At 31.3% G+C, this 18,952-nt stretch overlaps 1 protein-coding gene across 6 annotated transcripts; it reads left to right on the top strand.

The window, feature by feature from the left end:
- The first annotated feature begins 1 nt into the window (after nucleotide 1).
- On the top strand, nucleotides 2-18,671 carry LOC139487950 (phosphatidylinositol N-acetylglucosaminyltransferase subunit Q-like). 6 transcript variants are annotated; one of them, XM_071273215.1, is made up of 10 exons: nucleotides 2-110; nucleotides 2,906-3,515; nucleotides 3,846-3,962; nucleotides 4,440-4,560; nucleotides 9,324-9,450; nucleotides 9,870-10,026; nucleotides 10,842-11,034; nucleotides 15,599-15,713; nucleotides 18,081-18,145; nucleotides 18,475-18,671. In XM_071273215.1, the coding sequence occupies exons 2-10, from the start codon at nucleotides 2,923-2,925 to the stop codon at nucleotides 18,628-18,630; spliced, it is 1,644 nt and encodes a 547-aa protein (XP_071129316.1). In that variant the 5' UTR covers nucleotides 2-110; nucleotides 2,906-2,922; the 3' UTR covers nucleotides 18,631-18,671. The 6 variants fall into 6 exon arrangements, with proteins under 6 accessions (XP_071129316.1, XP_071129320.1, XP_071129321.1 ...); XM_071273216.1 differs by having other exon boundaries at nucleotides 10-100; XM_071273217.1 differs by lacking the exon at nucleotides 2-110 and adding an exon at nucleotides 113-232.
- Nucleotides 18,672-18,952: the final 281 nt, after the last annotated feature.

Raw genomic sequence — 18,952 nt, 5'->3', positions numbered from 1 at the left:
CTGACAACTTCCTGTTACCTGTGATCTCAATCGTGTCGACGTTTTAGAGTTTTTCTAATAAGCAAGTCGGGTACCGTTTGGAACTAACAGATAAACACCAGTAAGCACTGGTAATATTAGTGTGTATTCATATCAAAAGCTATTGCTTAAACTGTCAAACTATTCAACGTTGCAAGTCAATAAAATGAGACTTGTCAATATCCACTTTTTCCAACAGATGACAAGTTTCTTGGTAACTTCTATTTTTCAGGGGGAGATAAGAATAGATGGGTGCAGAACAAGCATAATTTACACCAAGAGGGGTTCTGATCCTGGATTACTCTTACTGTTTGGAAAGATTCCTGTATCCCGCTTACACTGTGTATGTAAGCAATACACCTTATCGCTAATCCCGACTGACCCAGCCGCTTGAACTTTTGACGCATTCAACAATCACTTTTCCTTTGTGGCGTCAGATATTTTGTTTAATAACGTCAAAATTTTACGGGAACCTGATTTTTTCGACACAAGTTGAAACATTTTTTTCCTTTCAATTTTAGCATTACATATAGTGGCAGCTGAGGGTGAAACAAACAATTTTTTTTTCTCCAAAAAATGTAAACAAACTTTTTTTTCCAAAAAAAACATAGTACCCCCCCCCCCCCCCCCCCCCCCCCCCCCCCCCCCACCCCAGAGTTAACGCTGCGTATTCATGAAGTGCACACAATTAAACGCTGTGTTAACTTTTTCCAACTGTCTACATGTAATGCTTGGTGTGCACCCAACTGTAATCGAAAAAATATAACTATGACACCATCACACAAAAAATTTGAATAGCCTTTCAAGATGTATTGAAACCACACAAGAGAATTTCATAAACCTTTGTAGATAATAAGGACATAGTATGTACATGTAGATGTACATATCGGCTTAGATACTTTTGCAACAGTTAATCATCGCAACTTCTCTGAAACAGAATTCCCTGGATCTTTCTAGATAAGATAATATAAGGACATAACATGTAGATGTTTATCCACAAGAAATTATTATCAATTGACTTTTAGAGGAGCTATTAGTCTTTGAACTTAGGAATTTAGTGTGCTTTCATACACTGGTTATAATATATATAATACATTATTATAGAAGGATGCACACACTAGTCTAGCAATAATATAATACAGTAGCATACTTACATCAGAAATTATATAATATGGTAGCATACATAATCATACACAAACAATAATGAAATACTACATACTATGTAACTAATTAATAAAGCCCTGCCTCCCTACTTACCTAATATGGATAATGTACAACCTCCACACGGATGCTTCCTAGAAATGTAAATGAGATAAGATAAAATGGCATAATCCAAAAATAAAAAAAAATATAGGGGTCAATCACTACATACACTGGAAATGATTAAATATAATAGCATACCTACATTAGCGATAATATGCAGTAGCATACTTGCATCATCATTTATATTATACAGTAGCATATAAATGTACACACCAGCAATAATATATTAAATTAGCACAAACTCACCCACAATCATATTATACACCTATTGACTGGTTATGAGGATAATAGCAAGTTTGTTATCCCTGAGATATCAACTATTATTCCATATTGATAGAATTTTAGTAGGGTTTTCTAAATGAATTAGATTTCGAATAAAAAGCATATTCACCTAAGGAAAAAACATATTCACCTAAGGAAAAAGTATATTCACCGCACAAAACAAAACAAAAACATTCAATTGTGTTTTGGTAAATAACTGTTAGTGACTGTTACAGTTATTGAAAACACATTTTTCTCTTTGGGAACATGGAATAAAACAATCATTGTCTTTTGTTTCGGTAAATATGTGGTTTAACTGACTTTTAAAAAAAAATAGTGACATTCACTTCAGTCCTTGGTCTCAGTGAATATCAGTTTGTCAAAAGTCAATAAAACCACACATTTACCTTATAACAATGTATAATCAAAAGACGGTTATTGTAAATTGCTCTAGGTGAAGTCAAGGGCAATAGTATCAAAAGGACAACAAACTTGCTATTACATCACTAACCAGTCAATAAGTGTTTTACTATACTGAACATATCAACTTTCTAAAAACACTAGGGAAAAACAGTCACATAAACAGGTACAAAATGAACTATCAGTGTGGTATTTGTCGATATTTTGATTACTTAATCAAAACTAGGAATCCTTGTGTAAAAACTCCTGTGCATATATAATAAATGCTAGATACCAAGTAATATATTAATTTGAAATTACCACAACAAACACATACACGTTGTACTGTTTACAATACTTCACAGTTAAACATTGCCAAGTGCACAATCAAAGATAAATAGTCAATGATGTCATTGTTGTACATTGAAAATTTAGTATGAAAAAGGTATGGGAAATATGTTAATTAACTATTGACCAGGGTAATAGTCTTTGAAAATATTGACTGGCTAAGTGTCTGTGGAATGAAATAGCACATTATTTTATTCTTTTTTAATAGAAAAAACATACATGTACTGAGCGTATTATAAAAATACAGTGGCATACATAAATAAAAAATTATGTAATACACTGTAGATTACATAATCATACACCAACAAAAGTATAATATGAAAGCATACATATGTACTCCAACAATAATATAATGCAATAGCATACATCATGTACATATCAGCAATGATATAATACAGTATAGTAGCAAACATGTACATGTATATACACTAGCATTAATATTATATGATACAATAGCTTACATGTACATGAATAGACACCAGCAAAAATATAAAAGCATTCATGCACCAGCATAATTAAACAATATCATATGCAAACTATTTATGTCAATGTAATTTTTGTACCCCCAAAAATGTTAAACTTATGATTATACTAACTGTCATGATTTCTTTTACAGTAGAGGCATACACAGAAATGGAATTGAAAGACTGTTTTTCAATTAATAAAGAAAACAATGTTTGGACCGTGTTTATTCCATATCAGTTTCTCAGTCTTCCAAGCTGTCAGTTGAATGGCAAAGTTCACAGAAATTGTCATAGAATATATGTGCTATCTGTAGGAATGTTAGATAACAATTTAGATGCACAAGTTGTTGGAGAATGGACATGTGACATTTCACAACCAATCAGATATTTAAACAAAATATCAAGTGAAAATATATGGATATCTGTATACAAGCTTGATACAGGACAACTGGATTGTATACTAATATCTGGAAAGAGCAGAACATGTGTAGACTGTATACTATTTAATCCTCAAAATATTTTAGAGTCTTACTTTTTACAATCATCAGATATGATTCAGGATGAAAACAACATGATTCAGGATGAAAACAACATGATTCAGCCTCTTGTTAGTTATTCTACTGTTATATGTGATAATGAAAACCAACAACATTCAGCTTCTAGTCAGATTATTAATTATCTGAACAACATCAACATGTCTAGCATATTTCTACAAGTTTTAACAGTTTTGTATTCTCTCCTTACAGTATTAATAGATAATAGGTAATTATATACTTATATGTATAATTTTCATTACACACATTCTATAGAAAAAATTACAGTAATCCAAAATAACATGGCTTATTTACTGATATGTATTTCTCTAGTAAGTGGCTACTTCAAAAAACAGTCTGGATCTGTAGCAAAATGAGCTTATCTAAAAAGGGGCGATAAATCTGGAAATATAAAGCCAAGAAATAAAATAGTTCAATGAAAACAATTTGAAGAACAGACTTAAGATGACAATTAAAAGTATTAGTTCCAACCCAATAAAGATTGATTATGTTTGTTTTTAACTGTCAGATTGCTTTAATTTTTGTTTTACTTTTACAGATTTACAAGGACAGGATTATTAAAAAGTATCACTGAAATCCCATCTTTTTGTCAGCATTTAATTTTAAAGAAAAAAAAACTATACTCTGCAAAAACATCAAAGAACAAACTATTTGAGTAAGTAAATTTGTAATATTGCTAAATACTATGAATTAATTAATATTCATGGAATATAAAATTTTATGGATTTAGTGGTTCCAAGTGAATCACAAATTAAAAACTTCAATGAATTACAATTTTCTATAAGCTGTCAAAACCATGAAATCAAATATCCTGTAAGTTCTATTGTTCTTCAATCCACAAAAGTAAATGATTCCACAGTACTACATTGTTTAAATACGCAAAATATAAAGAAGATATGGTATGAGTGCCAATGAGACAACTCTCCATCCAAGTCACAAACATGTTTCTAATTTAGTAAATGTTTAATTTGCTTTTTGAAATATCACATTTATTGCAATAAAGTTAACTTGGTTAGTTTTACTAGAAAAAAGGATATGAGAATTAACAGAATTCATCATTTTAAATGTATTATACACTGTTTATCAAACTATAAAGTACATCATTGACATTTGATCTTTTTCTTTTCATCAGAACCCAAAATGTAGTAAGTCAGACAGTATTAGATGTGTTATTAGGCATCTTAGTTATGATATTTCTCACCCAGAATGGTTGGATAGACAGCATTACCACTCACTTTTTTTTATGGACAGAGGTTTGTTATGAATTTTTAGCTCACCTGGCCTAAAAGGCCATGTGAGCTTTTCTTATCACTTGGCGTCCGTCGTCGTCGACGTCGTCGTCGTTGTCGTCGTCTGTCGTCGTTAACAATTTTTCAAACATCTTCTCCTCTGAAACTACTGAATGGATTTGAATGAAACTTAGCATGATTGTTCCTTAGAGTATCCTGCACAAAGTGTGCGCTTCGATTTTTGATCCGTCAAAAAACATGGCCGCCGTTACCTAAAATAGAACATAGGGGTCAAATGCAGTTTTTGGCTTATATCTCGAAAACGAAAGCATTTAGAGCAAATCTGACATGGGGTAAAAATGTTCATTAGGTCAAGATCTATCAGCCCTGAAATTTTCAGATGAATCAAACAAACCATTGTCATACCTGCCAACTTTTGAAAGTGCCCATGGGGGTTTTAGTGCGCGAAAACAATTTCAAAGGTTACAACACTTAGCGACGACTATTTTGCGCGTGCTGTTTTGTGGTCTAGAAAAAGTGTCATATTTGTAAGATGAGCTTACATGCCTTTTTCTGAAGTTTATTTGCATGATTCTAGTTATTATATATCAGTAGAAAAGATGAACATGTGGCTGCAAGACCATGAATTAATTTCATGTGTAAGGATATTAAATAATTGTTGACTTTTCCAATTTCAAATTATGCACAAAAAAGGTCCTTTATCAGGTTGGGAACAACACCTAGGGGTAATCCCTCAATGTAAGGACATTAAAAAACACTTTTTAAGTGAAAATGAGCACATATTCATGTTATTTGAAGAAACTTTTCCCAAAGAACTATACATCTTATGATCTATCTGGTATTATGTGGTCAACACATGTCCAGGAATTTTGATATGTTCTTGGCCTTATATCTTCTTTATTTTTCAAATTAATTGGACCCTTCATTTAGAAAAGTTGTTCTAAATATAATGTTAGAATTTCCCATTTTTAAATTAAAAAATCTACATTTAATGATTTTTCTATTTTATTTTATACAAGAGTTAAATGACCCCTTGACTAAGGGAAGTCCCTCATTTAAGAGATTCCTGATGTTGGGGTTGTTGTTTTGTCCATGTGAAAAGTAAAGAATAGTACATTGTACTTTAAATAATTTGGTAATTTAATTGAATACATAAATTTATAACATTTTTACAGCAAGTGTAATATCAATAAATTAGTGAATAAACTACTATTTATTATCTTTATGGTAGTACTGCATCATTAAATTTTATCAATCAGTCATGCTTTTATTATTATTCTGTGCTGAGACTACTATAACACTGTGTTATAGTAGTCTCAGTTCTGTGTAAGAACCCCCTTGCAGGTGAAAACCCATTTGCCATGTTCACGATTTTAACAAACAGAGGAATACAACACAAGTTCAAAATCTAGGATGTTAGAATATTCTTAAGAGAAAACGTTTTTGATTGGCTGATTTATTTGATCATGAGAAACATAGAATTTGATTGGCTGAACACAATTGTACTCCATTGGACACAGTTCAAATCGGGAACAATCATATTTTTCGTGTAGATTTTCAGAAAATCGTGTTTTAGAGGGTTTTTCACGATCACGATCGTGCAATCGTGACAAAGGGTCAAAATCGTGTAGTACACGCCTAAATCATGAAAGTTGGCAGGTATGCATTGTTGGGTTGCTGCCACTTAATTGGTAATTTTAAGGAAATTTTGCAGTTTTTGGTCATTATCTTGAATATTATTATAGATAAAGATAAACTGTAAACAGCAAAAATGATCAGCAAAGTAAGATCTACAAATAAGTTAATATGACCAAAATTGTCAATTGACCCCTTAAGGGGTTATTGTCCTTTAATGGCAATTTTTCACAATTTGTTCATCATATTTGCTAACTTTAAAAAATCTTCTCCTCTGAAACTACTGAATGGATTTGAATGAAACTTAGCATGATTGTTCCTTAGAGTATCCTGCACAAAGTGTTCGCTTCGATTTTTGATCCGTCAAAAAACATGGCCGCCGTTACCTAAAATAGAACATAGGGGTCAAATGCAGTTTTTGGCTTATATCTCGAAAACGAAAGCATTTAGAGCAAATCTGACTTGGGGTAAAAATGTTCATTAGGTCAAGATTTATCAGCCCTGAAATTTTCAGATGAATCAAACAAACCATTGTTGGGTTGCTGCCACTTAAAGGGGCACTAGCTGTCAAATTCATTGTAACCGATTTGACTCAAATTCTCATATTTGGTTTATAACAATGTAAAACATTTATTCAAACTATCAAAAGTCTAAAATAAACAGTTTACAGAGCATGGGGTAGATAATATATAGGTTCGTTTCGTGTGTATTTTAGTCTAGACGCCATCTAATTAACTATCGATTTGACCTCAGATGACCATATAAGCGATGTAAACAAAAATAAAAATACGAATAGATTAAACCAACACGTGCAATTGCATTTTTATAGGTCTGTTTGATTTTATTTTATAGATTAAAAATAGATGTTTCTCATTGTTTTTAACCATATAAGAATGATTTTATGTGCATCGAATTAGTAATCAAATGATTTACCTTAGTTTCACTTTCATTGTTGACATTCTTTTTCTTTAAATAACCAGTACACGTACAATGCATGCGTTGTCAAGCTCTAGCTAGGGGTTAACTTGAAGTTCACATGAATACCGGTTAGAATGATGATGACGTTTTCACTTGCAAGTGAATCAGTCAAAAATTATGTTTAATCGCTTATTTCAACAAAATTAAAGGAAATTGATTGCTAAAAGCAAATTATTATTTCATTATTCCAATTTGATTAATGATTGATCTAAAACAAAATCATACTTTATTTTTTTATATATATCGTAGCTAGTGCCCCTTTAATTGGTAATTTTAAGGAAATTTTGCAGTTTTTGGTCATTATCTTGAATATTATTATAGATAAAGATAAACTGTAAACAGCAAAAATGATCAGCAAAGTAAGATCTACAAATAAGTCAATTTGACCAAAATTGTCAATTGACCTCTTAAGGAGTTATTGCCCTTTAAAAACTTTTTTCACAATTTGTTCATCATGTTGACTTACTTTAAAAAATCTTCTCCTTTGAAACTGCTGTATCAATTTCAGCCAAACTTAGGCTAAATGAGTTTCAGAGTTTCAGAGTATCTAGTATAAATTTTATATTTCATTTCCTTGTATGTCAAGAAACATAGCTCCTATGGCTAAAATAGAACATAGGAGAAATTGATTTTTTTTTTGGCTTTTGAAGAGAATAGGATGATTTCAAGAACATTTAAATAAATTGAAAAGCCAAAATAATCATTGATGAGAGATTAAACCAAAAAAATTCAGGTGAGCGATTCAGGCTCTTGAGAGCCTCTTGTTTGAACTCATCTGGGACAATTTTGCCACTTGAATTATTCCCATAATTTTGGTTTCATTATTGTCCATTGTTATTAAAAAAAAGTTCTTCTCTGAAACAATTGAAACTGTGTATGTTAAGATTGTAGTTTTACTGGCCTACATATTCTCTAGTTTTAAAGATATATTTTGATTACTGTAAATTCCTATGTAGATCATTGCATCATCAATTTTATTTGTTTGTCTCGTTTGATGCAGATTTACCTGGTCTTGCTATTGTCCACTATTGAAATGATATTCATGAAATTCTACAAATGAACGAAAGTGGCATGAAATGGCATATATAATAAATTAGCAACAACAAAAATTGTCCCTGGAAATAAAATATGTTTGTAACTACTTTAAGGTTGTTGAAGGCCAATTTTAAGATGGTAAGATTATTCTAAGAAGAGAGTGGTAAAGGGTTATTTTCATGCCATGAAAAAAAATCGTTATTCACAGTGTTTCAAGAAATCGGTAAAAAGATTGTAGTGCAGGAATTTTTTGATTGTTTGTTCATCGTGAAATAGCAATTTTATTTGCGTTCTTCCGTGCAGATACCCCCCTTTACGCCCCTCTAAGAATATATACATTTTATATCTTTCCTTATTAAACAGTTTCTATCTATGATCAAAAAGTTCTTTATTTAATGTTTTATTTTATTTAAGAAAAAATTGATGCAAGGCATTGCAAGCTATACTTCATTGTAGTTTTAACATGGGTAGGCATTATATTCGTGATTATTTTTGCCTGAGCAATAGTGAGGGCTAAAATAACTAGTATATAATGCCTATACCCATGTTAAAACTATAATAAAGTATAGCTTTTATCAATTATTTTGATTCTGATTAGTACAATCAAGGTAATTTCTATGTCTGATGTGTATAGGTGTAGAGGGTTTGTGTACTCTCTACCATGAAACCCCTTTTTGTTTGTAAACAAGCAAATGACTGGCATTGTGATTTTTCAGAGGGAGGAGTTTGAACAGCCAGCATGAACGGATGTTGTATCTAGGTCAAATATGTCCATTTCAAATTGCAACACATTTCAGTCATAATAAATGAATTAGTTACACCATGTGCATCATTTAAGAGTTTGGAAGTATTTAAGTTAATGAAATATATCAAATGCATGCCAATTTGATAAAATTCATTATTCTGCAGTAGTCAATATATGCATGTGCAAACAAATTTTATTGGATTTAGAGCATGGGTTTATTCACAAAGCAAAAGAAGCATGTCATATTAGAATCTAGCTATATTTACTTCACACACAGTGCTTTCTTGGCATCCTTTACATCGGTTGACATTTGTATTGCTTGTTTTAGTCAAAACATGTTCATTGTCATTAGAAAGTTTGATTTATTTTATAGAAAGTAGCCAGTGAGTTAGACATACTGTTGAACTGGTTGATGGGAGCACCTGCTGGTCTCAAACTAAATAAACCTTTAACAGAATTCCTGGGTCATTTCTTTATGTACCACATCTACTTATGGAAAGGTTTGCTATAATGATTATATAGATATTTTATTCATTGCAATTACACAATGTTTCTGTGGCTTAGATATACATTTTTATCATTCTGTGTGCTTGTTTTTATAAGTTTTGCATTTGTACAAATGAAAGGGTTTTGAAGTGAACATCTACAGTAACACAATGACCAAAAAATAAATTGTTTCACAAAAAGTTAGTTACAGCCATTTTACTTCCACAAACAATAAATTTGTTTTATTATTTTTCATTAATTTTTATTGGTTTGTATTACCAGTGTTTTTTTTTTTGTGCTAGTTAAACTGATTTTTCAAGGGCAAAGTCAGTAGTTATATATATACAATGATGATTTAACACAAATGTAACCAAAATATTTTCAAATAACCAATGGGCCATTACACATTAATCTTTAATGTTTGTGTTTACAGGATATCTACATTTATTGAAGCCGCCAGTATTCAATACTTTATTGTGGTGCTCTTCCTGTGTTGGTGTACTTGGTCTGTCTGCACAAATTTGTCTTTTAAAGGACATTATCTCCACAACTACTCTACACATTTACTGCTATTATGTGTACGCTGCTAGGTAAGCTGTAAGTCATTACAGAAGAAGATACAAAATGTATAACCAGATAGAGTTGTGGCACATCTAGAGTCTAACTATTCAACAAAAACAAGAATAGGGTCTATACCACGTTACAAACTAGGTTTTATAAAATTACAAATAGGAACTTTTCTCTAGATTATACAAATTACATATGTGAACTTTTCTGTAGGTTATACAAATTACATGTGTTAAGTTTTCTGTAGGCTATACAGATTACATATGTGAACTTTTCTGTAGGTTATACATTGTACAAATGACATGTCTGAACTTTTCTGTAGTTATACAAATTACATGTGTTAAGTTTTCTGTAGGCTATACAGATTACATATGTGAACTTTTCTGTAGGTTATACAAATAACATGTGTGAACTTTTCTGTAGGTTATACAAATTACATGTGTGAAGTTTTCTGTAGGCTATACAGATTACATATGTGAACTTTTCTGTAGGTTATACAAATAACATGTGTGAACTTTTCTGTAGATTATACAAATTACATGTGTGAAGTTTTCTGTAGGCTTTACAGATTACATATGTGAACTTTTCTCTAGATTATACATATATCAAAAGTGCACTTTTCTCTTGATCGTACAAATATCAGTTTTGAACTTTATCTCGATTATATAAATAACATGCATGAACTTTTTCTTTAGATTATAATTATACAAATACATATGTGAACTTAAATCTAGATTATACAAATATCATTTGTCAACTTTTCATTAGGTTATATAAATTACATATATGTGAACTTTTCTATAGATCATACAAATAACAAATGTGAATTCTTCTCTAGGTTATACAGATTGCAAGTGTATGTGTTATCTGCCTTGTGGAGGTTATTTAGAGGGAAGAAATGGAATGTATTACGTCGACGTGTAGACTCAGCATCATTTGATGTAGATCAGCTGTTTGTAGGAACATTGTTATTTACAATTTTCTTATTTCTATTGCCAACAACAGCACTGTATTATACAGTTTTCACCTTGGTAAGTTTTGTTGATGAATTCTATTTGCATGCATATCCATTGACAAGCCAGTTGAATCATGGAAGTAATATTGAAAGGAATAACATCGTCATCACTTCAAAGGTTTCATCTGCGTTACCGCCCATCTTTCAATAACTTGTTAATTGGTTCAATATCTGGCATGGAAGTTGATTCTCTGCATGTGATCGATCAAATCACTGACACTTATCTGTCATTTTCGTGTTCACGGAGAACTACGAACAGACAAGTTTTTGTCGTTTATACGTGCGAAGTAACCCGAATAGTCCATTCGTTACATTCCGTTGATGTACGCTGCCGAAAAGATTCATTCGTTCAATTTTTACTCTACCATTTTTCCCTATTTTTGGTTAGTTTGATCATGATAGTTTAAACAGACAGCTATCACATACGAAATTGGAGAACACGATTGTGTCATTTCAATTTTAATATTTACAGACATTTAAAAAAACATTTCCGTAAGTTAAAAAGATGATTGTAAAAAAAATACGTTTGGACCCCCTTTATTAAAAACGAAAAATCTAAATCCTTCGTGTATTTATAGTCAATTAAAATATTCACAATTCTTAACGGTTCTATCCTTCAAATTTTTTAAGTTCTTGATACATAAACTAATTTGTGTAAAAATGAATTTACCGTAAGACAGATAGATTCAAGCCCATTTCGTCGGTTTGTTATAATTTTTGCTGTATAGCTTATTATATTAATACTTGTGAGCATTCCACAATAATATATATTTACGAAAATATTATCCCCATTTTAGTTGTCCAGTTTCAATAATGCAATCAATGACATTTATGACATATACATAAATTTAGAATACTTGAAAGTAAATATTCTTTTATTCAATCTCGATTAACTTTGCACATTTCAACAGTAAAAAAATCTATGCCTACATTTGCCTACATTATTTTGTTAAACATCATGTGAAACCTGATCGATTCATCGGTATTTATCTGTTTAACTCGGGATCCGCTTTTAACCGGAAAATACTTTTAAAACAGTTTAAAACAAACGGTAAAAAGCAAAAATATGCTAAATTAAATACAATTTTCCATGTTAAACTGCTGTAGTTTGAACAATTCTCGTCCGTTTTTCAAGTTTTTTTTTACATCATACGACTTCATCTGAAGGCAGAGGTTTTATATGATACAGCGCCACCTCCTTATTAATAAACCTCGGATTTCACACAGGTACTTTAAAATTACCGGACTCGATAAAATCATGTGACTGATAAGAAATTGCAGATGCCATTTTACAACCGCGGTATCACAGATAGTAACCAAAGGGGTCTTACCGCTGAGACTATAATTGGATAAAATCATATGACTTTAGTACAGGGCTCTACATGATGTTAATACATGCTAATTACTCGATGTTATTCCTTTTAAATATTACTTCCATGGTTGAATTTACAGTCAGAAATTTAAGTTCCAGAATTAAAAAAAATTATTATCAAATTTTAACTGAACAGAAATGCTGCCTACAAAAACTAACAAGGCAAATTACAACTGAAGTGTTAGTATAAGAGTTCAATAACAACTATACCATGCGCGTAGCTACGTTTACGTCAAAATGCCCAGGCGTACACTTGAATTTTGATAAAAAGATATAAAATAAAAAGAACTGGAAAAAACACATCAGCCATGCAATTCTTTCTTCATTTGCTTGTAATTTCGACTGAAAGTAACAAACTTTCCCTATTTCAACCAAATGTTATCAAATTATATTTTTGTTCATATTATGTCAAAGTCTGAAATATGTGAATTCTAATCACTTTGCTTTTCTTTAAAGCAATATATTATCTCCTGAAATTGGATATGTGGTTTGCCTTATTTTTCGAGCCTGTGACAAACGTGTCGCAAAAGCGAGACAAATCGATTCTAATATAAGGTTCAGTAAGGGGTAAACAAATATATCAATAACTTTGTCATTCCTTCTTTAAATTTTATGGAAGTTGGACCGAAACTGTTTATGATCAAATGAGTATCCAGAGGATTATGATGAAATGATGGGTACATTGTATTTACTATCCAGTATTTGACCGATAATATGAATTTCTTAGCAAAATTTTGAAAGTTTTTTTTCTTTCATTTTTCAGTATTATATTCACTATATTCACAGACATACTTTTATTCCGCAATTAACAGACCGTCCGGAATTTAAGTTCACATAATAAATTTATAAACCTTCATATGTTGTCATGAAACTTGACCAGTTCAAGAAAATATAGGCCTTATTAAGCTTTGGCGGAAAGCAATCCCAGGCGTGAACCAGGGTTTCGCAGAACACTTTACGAATTCTAATAGTGCGCCTTAACATTTCTGAAAATTAAGTATACATTTCCATGTTCATTAAATAACATGTTTGTACATAAAAAGGTGTTTTTGTCGATTAATTGTTTTACCCCATGGTAACTTTAATTTTATAATAAACATATTTTAAAGAAACTGCTTTGGACATTTTCTCTAAAACCAATGACCATTAGATTCCAAATTAACACAATCATGACAATGAATGAATTAAACATAAAAAAGTTTTAGATTCTTAATAGCAATGGTATCTTATAATCGATATCTCGCCCCCTCCCTTCGAAATTATATCAGCAGGTGCTATGAAATGAATCCGCTTAGAACCCTCAGAATCCCTCGCCGAGGTTCGGGCGTACACATAAAAATGACCTAGCTACGCCACTGTATACATCAACAAATACTAGTACATAATTATAATTTTGCCAGCATGTCTAATTGCATGTATAAATAAATAAATGAGCAGTATAAATACAATACAACCAAAATATACAACAATTAGTTATGCAGTCTGTGTAATAAGTGATATGAGCTTCTGACTGACATTTTCTATATTTTCCATCCCTCTAAATGTTTAATCAAATCTGCTATCTTGTTGTAAGAAAGAGAACACAGATTAAAAATTCTTATTTATTATTTTTAGTTGAGGATGGTGGTTTTACGGTTTCAAGGTTTCCTGTCCACAGTTGTTTACATAATCAACCATGTACCAATGTATTCTATTTTTAGTTAAGAATGGTGGTTTTACTGTTTCAAGGTTTCCTGTCCACAGTTGTTTACATAATCAACCATGTACCAATGTATTCTATTTTTAGTTAAGAATGGTGGTTTTACGGTTTCAAGGTTTCCTGTCCACAGTTGTTTACATAATCAACCATGTACCAATGTATTCTATTTTTAGTTAAGAATGGTGGTTTTACTGTTTCAAGGTTTCCTGTCCACAGTTGTTTACATAATCAACCATGTACCAATGTATTCTATTTTTAGTTAAGAATGGTGGTTCTACTGTTTCAAGGTTTCCTGTCCACAGGGTGCTATAAACAGTTTCGTATAAAAAACTAGGGGTTATTCCCCAACTAAAAATAGACATGGAGGGAAGTTCCTTTTTAACCAGATTTTTGTGTCAAAAATGTCGGTTATTGATTTGGGGATATACGGCGGGCGGCAACCAAGTGTTGTCCGTGCATTTACTCATTAAGCGTTCAACCAAACCTTTTAAAATTTTAATATGTTGTTACTGACAACAAAATGGAGGTCAAGTTCAATAATGACGATTTTGACTTTTACCGTTCAGGAGTTACGGTTCTTGAAAGTTTAAAAATGTTATGTCCGTGCATTTACTCATGAACCGTTCAACCAAACCTTTTAAAATTTTAATTAATATGTTGATACTGATGACAAAATGGAGGTCAAATTTGATATTGACGATTTTCACTTTCTTTGTTCATCAGTTATGGTTCTTGTGATATTGCCAGGACACAAATAAATGTTAATAAATCCAGTTTGCTGTCGTTATGACAGCCTCTTGTTATCAACATAATTGGTGAAAAAGTATCATGTTTTTTGTATTTGGTTGGAAAGCTATGTTAATTAACTTCAATTAAAGCAGGTTGAATGATTAAACTAATTTTAAAAATTAGATTAAATATACATGTTTTGAGAGGAGACAACACTGTAAACAGTCTGTTTTTTTGGCAGTGAAAATTGAAAACTTATTTGCAGCCACTGTAGCTCTTTTTGGAGCAGGCGAACGTACCCTGAAGCATGAATTTTTTGAAAGACCAGGTAAAAATCTATGGAATTCATACAATTTTGATTATGAAAAATGTGCAGGTATCATGTCTTCAGGGGTGTGCACATGACCTGATTTCAGGTTTTTTAAGCTTAAATTAGGCAATGTTTTTCCGAGTTTCTCTGGATTAAACTTTTTTATACCATTAAAAGTACACTTTTTTTTATTCCATTATAAACTAGAGAACATTCTGATTCCAGTGATATCTAGTTTTATACAAGTATCTTTATTAATCAGTCCACCACTAAGGGTCACTTATACATGGTCCCTCAAAATATGACATCATAGAAAAAAAAACTGTTGATTGCACCCACAGTTGTTTACATTATCAACCATGTACCAATGTATTCTATTTTTAGTTAAGAATGGTGGTTTTACTGTTTCAAGGTTTCCTGTCCACAGTTGTTTACATTATCAACCATGTACCAATGTATTCTATTTTTAGCTAAGAATGGTGGTTTTACTGTTTCAAGGTTTTCTGTCCACAGTTGTTTACATTATCAACCATGTACCAATGTATTCTATTCTACTATGGGTCATTGGTTCTAATAAAGTTTCAGGTAAGTGAAACTATTATATCTTAAATGAATATGATAACAGGATTTTAGGTCACCTGGCCCAGATCACTGCAGGGTCATCATTGAGTATGGAGTCTTATTTAAATCTACATTAATCTAGTTATCTTAATAATTTAACAAAACTTTATTAAAAGCCCTAATAACATATTCCCATGAAAACTTCTGTAGGTACACTCAATGCAAAAGTTTGAAAAACTATTGGGAGCTTGAAGAGCAAAAATTACTTAATTTGGATACCAAAATCTTTCAAGAATACCTTGCCTATTACAATTCCAGAAAATTAAATTTAGCTTTAGTGTTTCATGCTGTTTTGAAATTCAGGGTACACATCACATGTTTCTTTTATAAGCTTCTTCATGTGCAATTTAAGCACAACATTTGGAAAGCTATAAACATAGAAGTAATTGAGGCAAGAAAGAGCATCATAAACAATTAAAAGTTTTAAGAAATAAAATTGAGAATGGAAATGGGGAATGTGCCAAAGAGACAACAATCCGACCATAGAAAAAAACAACAGCAGAAGGTCACCAACAGGTCACCAACAGGTCTTCAATGTAGCGAGAAATTCCCGCACCCGGAGGCATCCTTCAGCTGGCCCCTAAACAAATATATACTAGTTCAGTGATAATGAACGCCATACTAATTTCCAAATTGTACACAAGAAACTAAAATTAAAATAATACAAGACTAACAAAGGCCAGAGGCTCCTGACTTGGGACAGGCGCAAAAATGCCCTCCCCCTATACCTCTAGCCAATGTAGAAAAGTAAACGCATAACAGTACGCACATTAAAATTCAGTTCAAGAGAACTCCGAGTCTGATGTCAGAAGATGTAACCAAAGAAAATAAACAAAATAACAATAATACATAAATAACAACAGACTACTAGCAGTTAACTGACATGCCAGGGGTTTAGTATCATACCATCATAACATATATGAGAAGAACATAACCCGTGTCATGCCAACAACTGGTTTTTGAATAAATGTGTTTAGTTCCGATGCAAAGACCCTATAAGTGAATAAATATTAACGCCAAAATATATAATCTTTAATGACCTGACAACAGTATCATAACTATATCCCTTGTTAATAAGTCTATTCAAAGGTTTTGTAAGTTTTTGAGGTGAATACTGACACCTTTGTTCTTTATAAAAAATATTTCCATAAAAAATTGGATGTGAAATACCTGAACGTATATGAAGTCTGCATGTTGAGCTATATTTACGAATGATGTCCTTATACCGATGATAAAATTTAGTAAATATTTTGACTAGTTTGTGATATCGAAAACCCTTTTGTAATAATTTTTCAGTAATACATAAATTTCTCGCGTTAAAATCAAAAACATTGTTACATACACGAGCGAATCGTACAAGTTGAGATATATATATAAACACCGTAAGATGGTGACAAGGGAACGTCACCATCTAAAAATGGATAATTAACGATAGGAAATGAAAAATCATCTCTTTTATCATAAATTTTAGTATTCAGCTTTCTGTTAGTAATAAGGATATCAAGATCGAGGAAAGGGCAGTGGTCATTGTTAGGATTAGCTTTATTTAAAGTAAGTTCAACAGGATAAATTTCTTTAATATACATACTGAAGTCGTCATTATTGAGAGCCAAAATATCATCCAAATATCTAAAAGTATTATTAAATTTGTTTATCAGATGTTGTTTCGATGGGTCTTTGCTCATTTTTGTCATAAATTGTAACTCGTAGCAATACAAAAACAGGTCCATAGTTTATGTTTGATACGAGAAATAGGTTTATTGTGGTTATTGTTAATAGTAAAATGTTCTTTAAAATGTTGAATACGTATATCAACTATCTTCATTACTGAATTAAAAAAAGAGTCCAAAGACTTTTTGTCAGCTTTTTCCCGTTTTATCCATTTCATACAGTAAGTAAAGAGTGAGTCGTGGATGATACTACGACACTCATTCCAATTAATAATTGACGGGGGACGATATTTAGGTCCTTTACTGAGTATTATTTCGCTCAATAAGTTTATTATATCTTTGAAAAATAATGGCCAAAAGAGAAAATTTGGTAACTGTATTGTATTTTAAACCAACAGCATCAATTGGTGATTTGATGCCGTCAGAGCTCAAAATACAATATTGTTTTCTCCATTCTTATGAAACCGAGAAGAGTAAACAACGTTAAAACATACAACTTAAATATGTCATATGTCGTCTGCGCTTGAGCAAAACTTTTTATAGAATCAATTGTGAATTGATGCCATGAAAATTAGTCAAAATGAATGTTACAAACCATGTTGCATTAGAATTATGATTTTCCTATGTTTTTCATATATAAGGAATGATTATGTTTTTTCAGGAGAAATATCATTGGAAGTTGTACTTTCAGATAAAATGACAGACTGCCAAGTATTTTCACTACAGGTCAGTAATATGGACACAGCCTTCTTTAACAGTGTGTTTTTTTGTCTCTTATATAAATATGCTCATCAAGTTCCAGTTATCATCTGGAATTCATTGGTTTTTTTCATATTGTTTTACAGTTTTGAAATATTCTTGTAAGATATAAAGGCTTACCAAAAGTTATGTTGAGTAACATAGAATCTGACCATAAATAACATAAATTGGTTTTAACTATAAAATATGAACCTCAAGTTACAACTATTCTATTTGAAATTAGGTGGATATTTGTCTCCTTTGTAATCATACCACATCTGATAAATTATATTGAAATTATACTGTGTTTGTTGTAGGTTCACAAAGTTCCTCTTAGAAAGATAATGAAAATGTCATCATCCAATCAAATTGATTCAATGTCACAACCGTTATTGTCATGGCAACACTTCCTGCTGAATTTAATGAAAGGACATCTTGTGTATCCATGGATAGATCTTCATAAACAATTATAATGTCATTTCCAATTAAAAATATTATTTATTTACAATACCAACCTGTGTTTTATATTCTACCTCAAGGAGTATAAAGACTGTACAGTGCAATTATCTTCGTCATTTGAACTCTGGTTGATAGTTGCCTCATTAGTAATCTTACCATATCTCCTTATTTTTATACAACCGCAAAAATTCTTGCGGTCGTATATTGGTATTACGTTGTAGTCAGCATTGTCCAAAGACGGATGGTTTCCGGATAATAACTTTAGTATAAGAAAATAGAAATCAATAAAATTTTAACACAATGTTTATAACCACAAAAGGAATGTTGGGATTGAAT

The sequence above is a fragment of the Mytilus edulis genome, chromosome 9 (genome assembly GCF_963676685.1).
Source record: "Mytilus edulis chromosome 9, xbMytEdul2.2, whole genome shotgun sequence".
NCBI lineage: Eukaryota > Metazoa > Mollusca > Bivalvia > Mytilida > Mytilidae > Mytilus > Mytilus edulis.
Note: the sequence above shows the minus strand (reverse complement) of the source record. Positions and strands in the feature narration are given on the sequence as shown.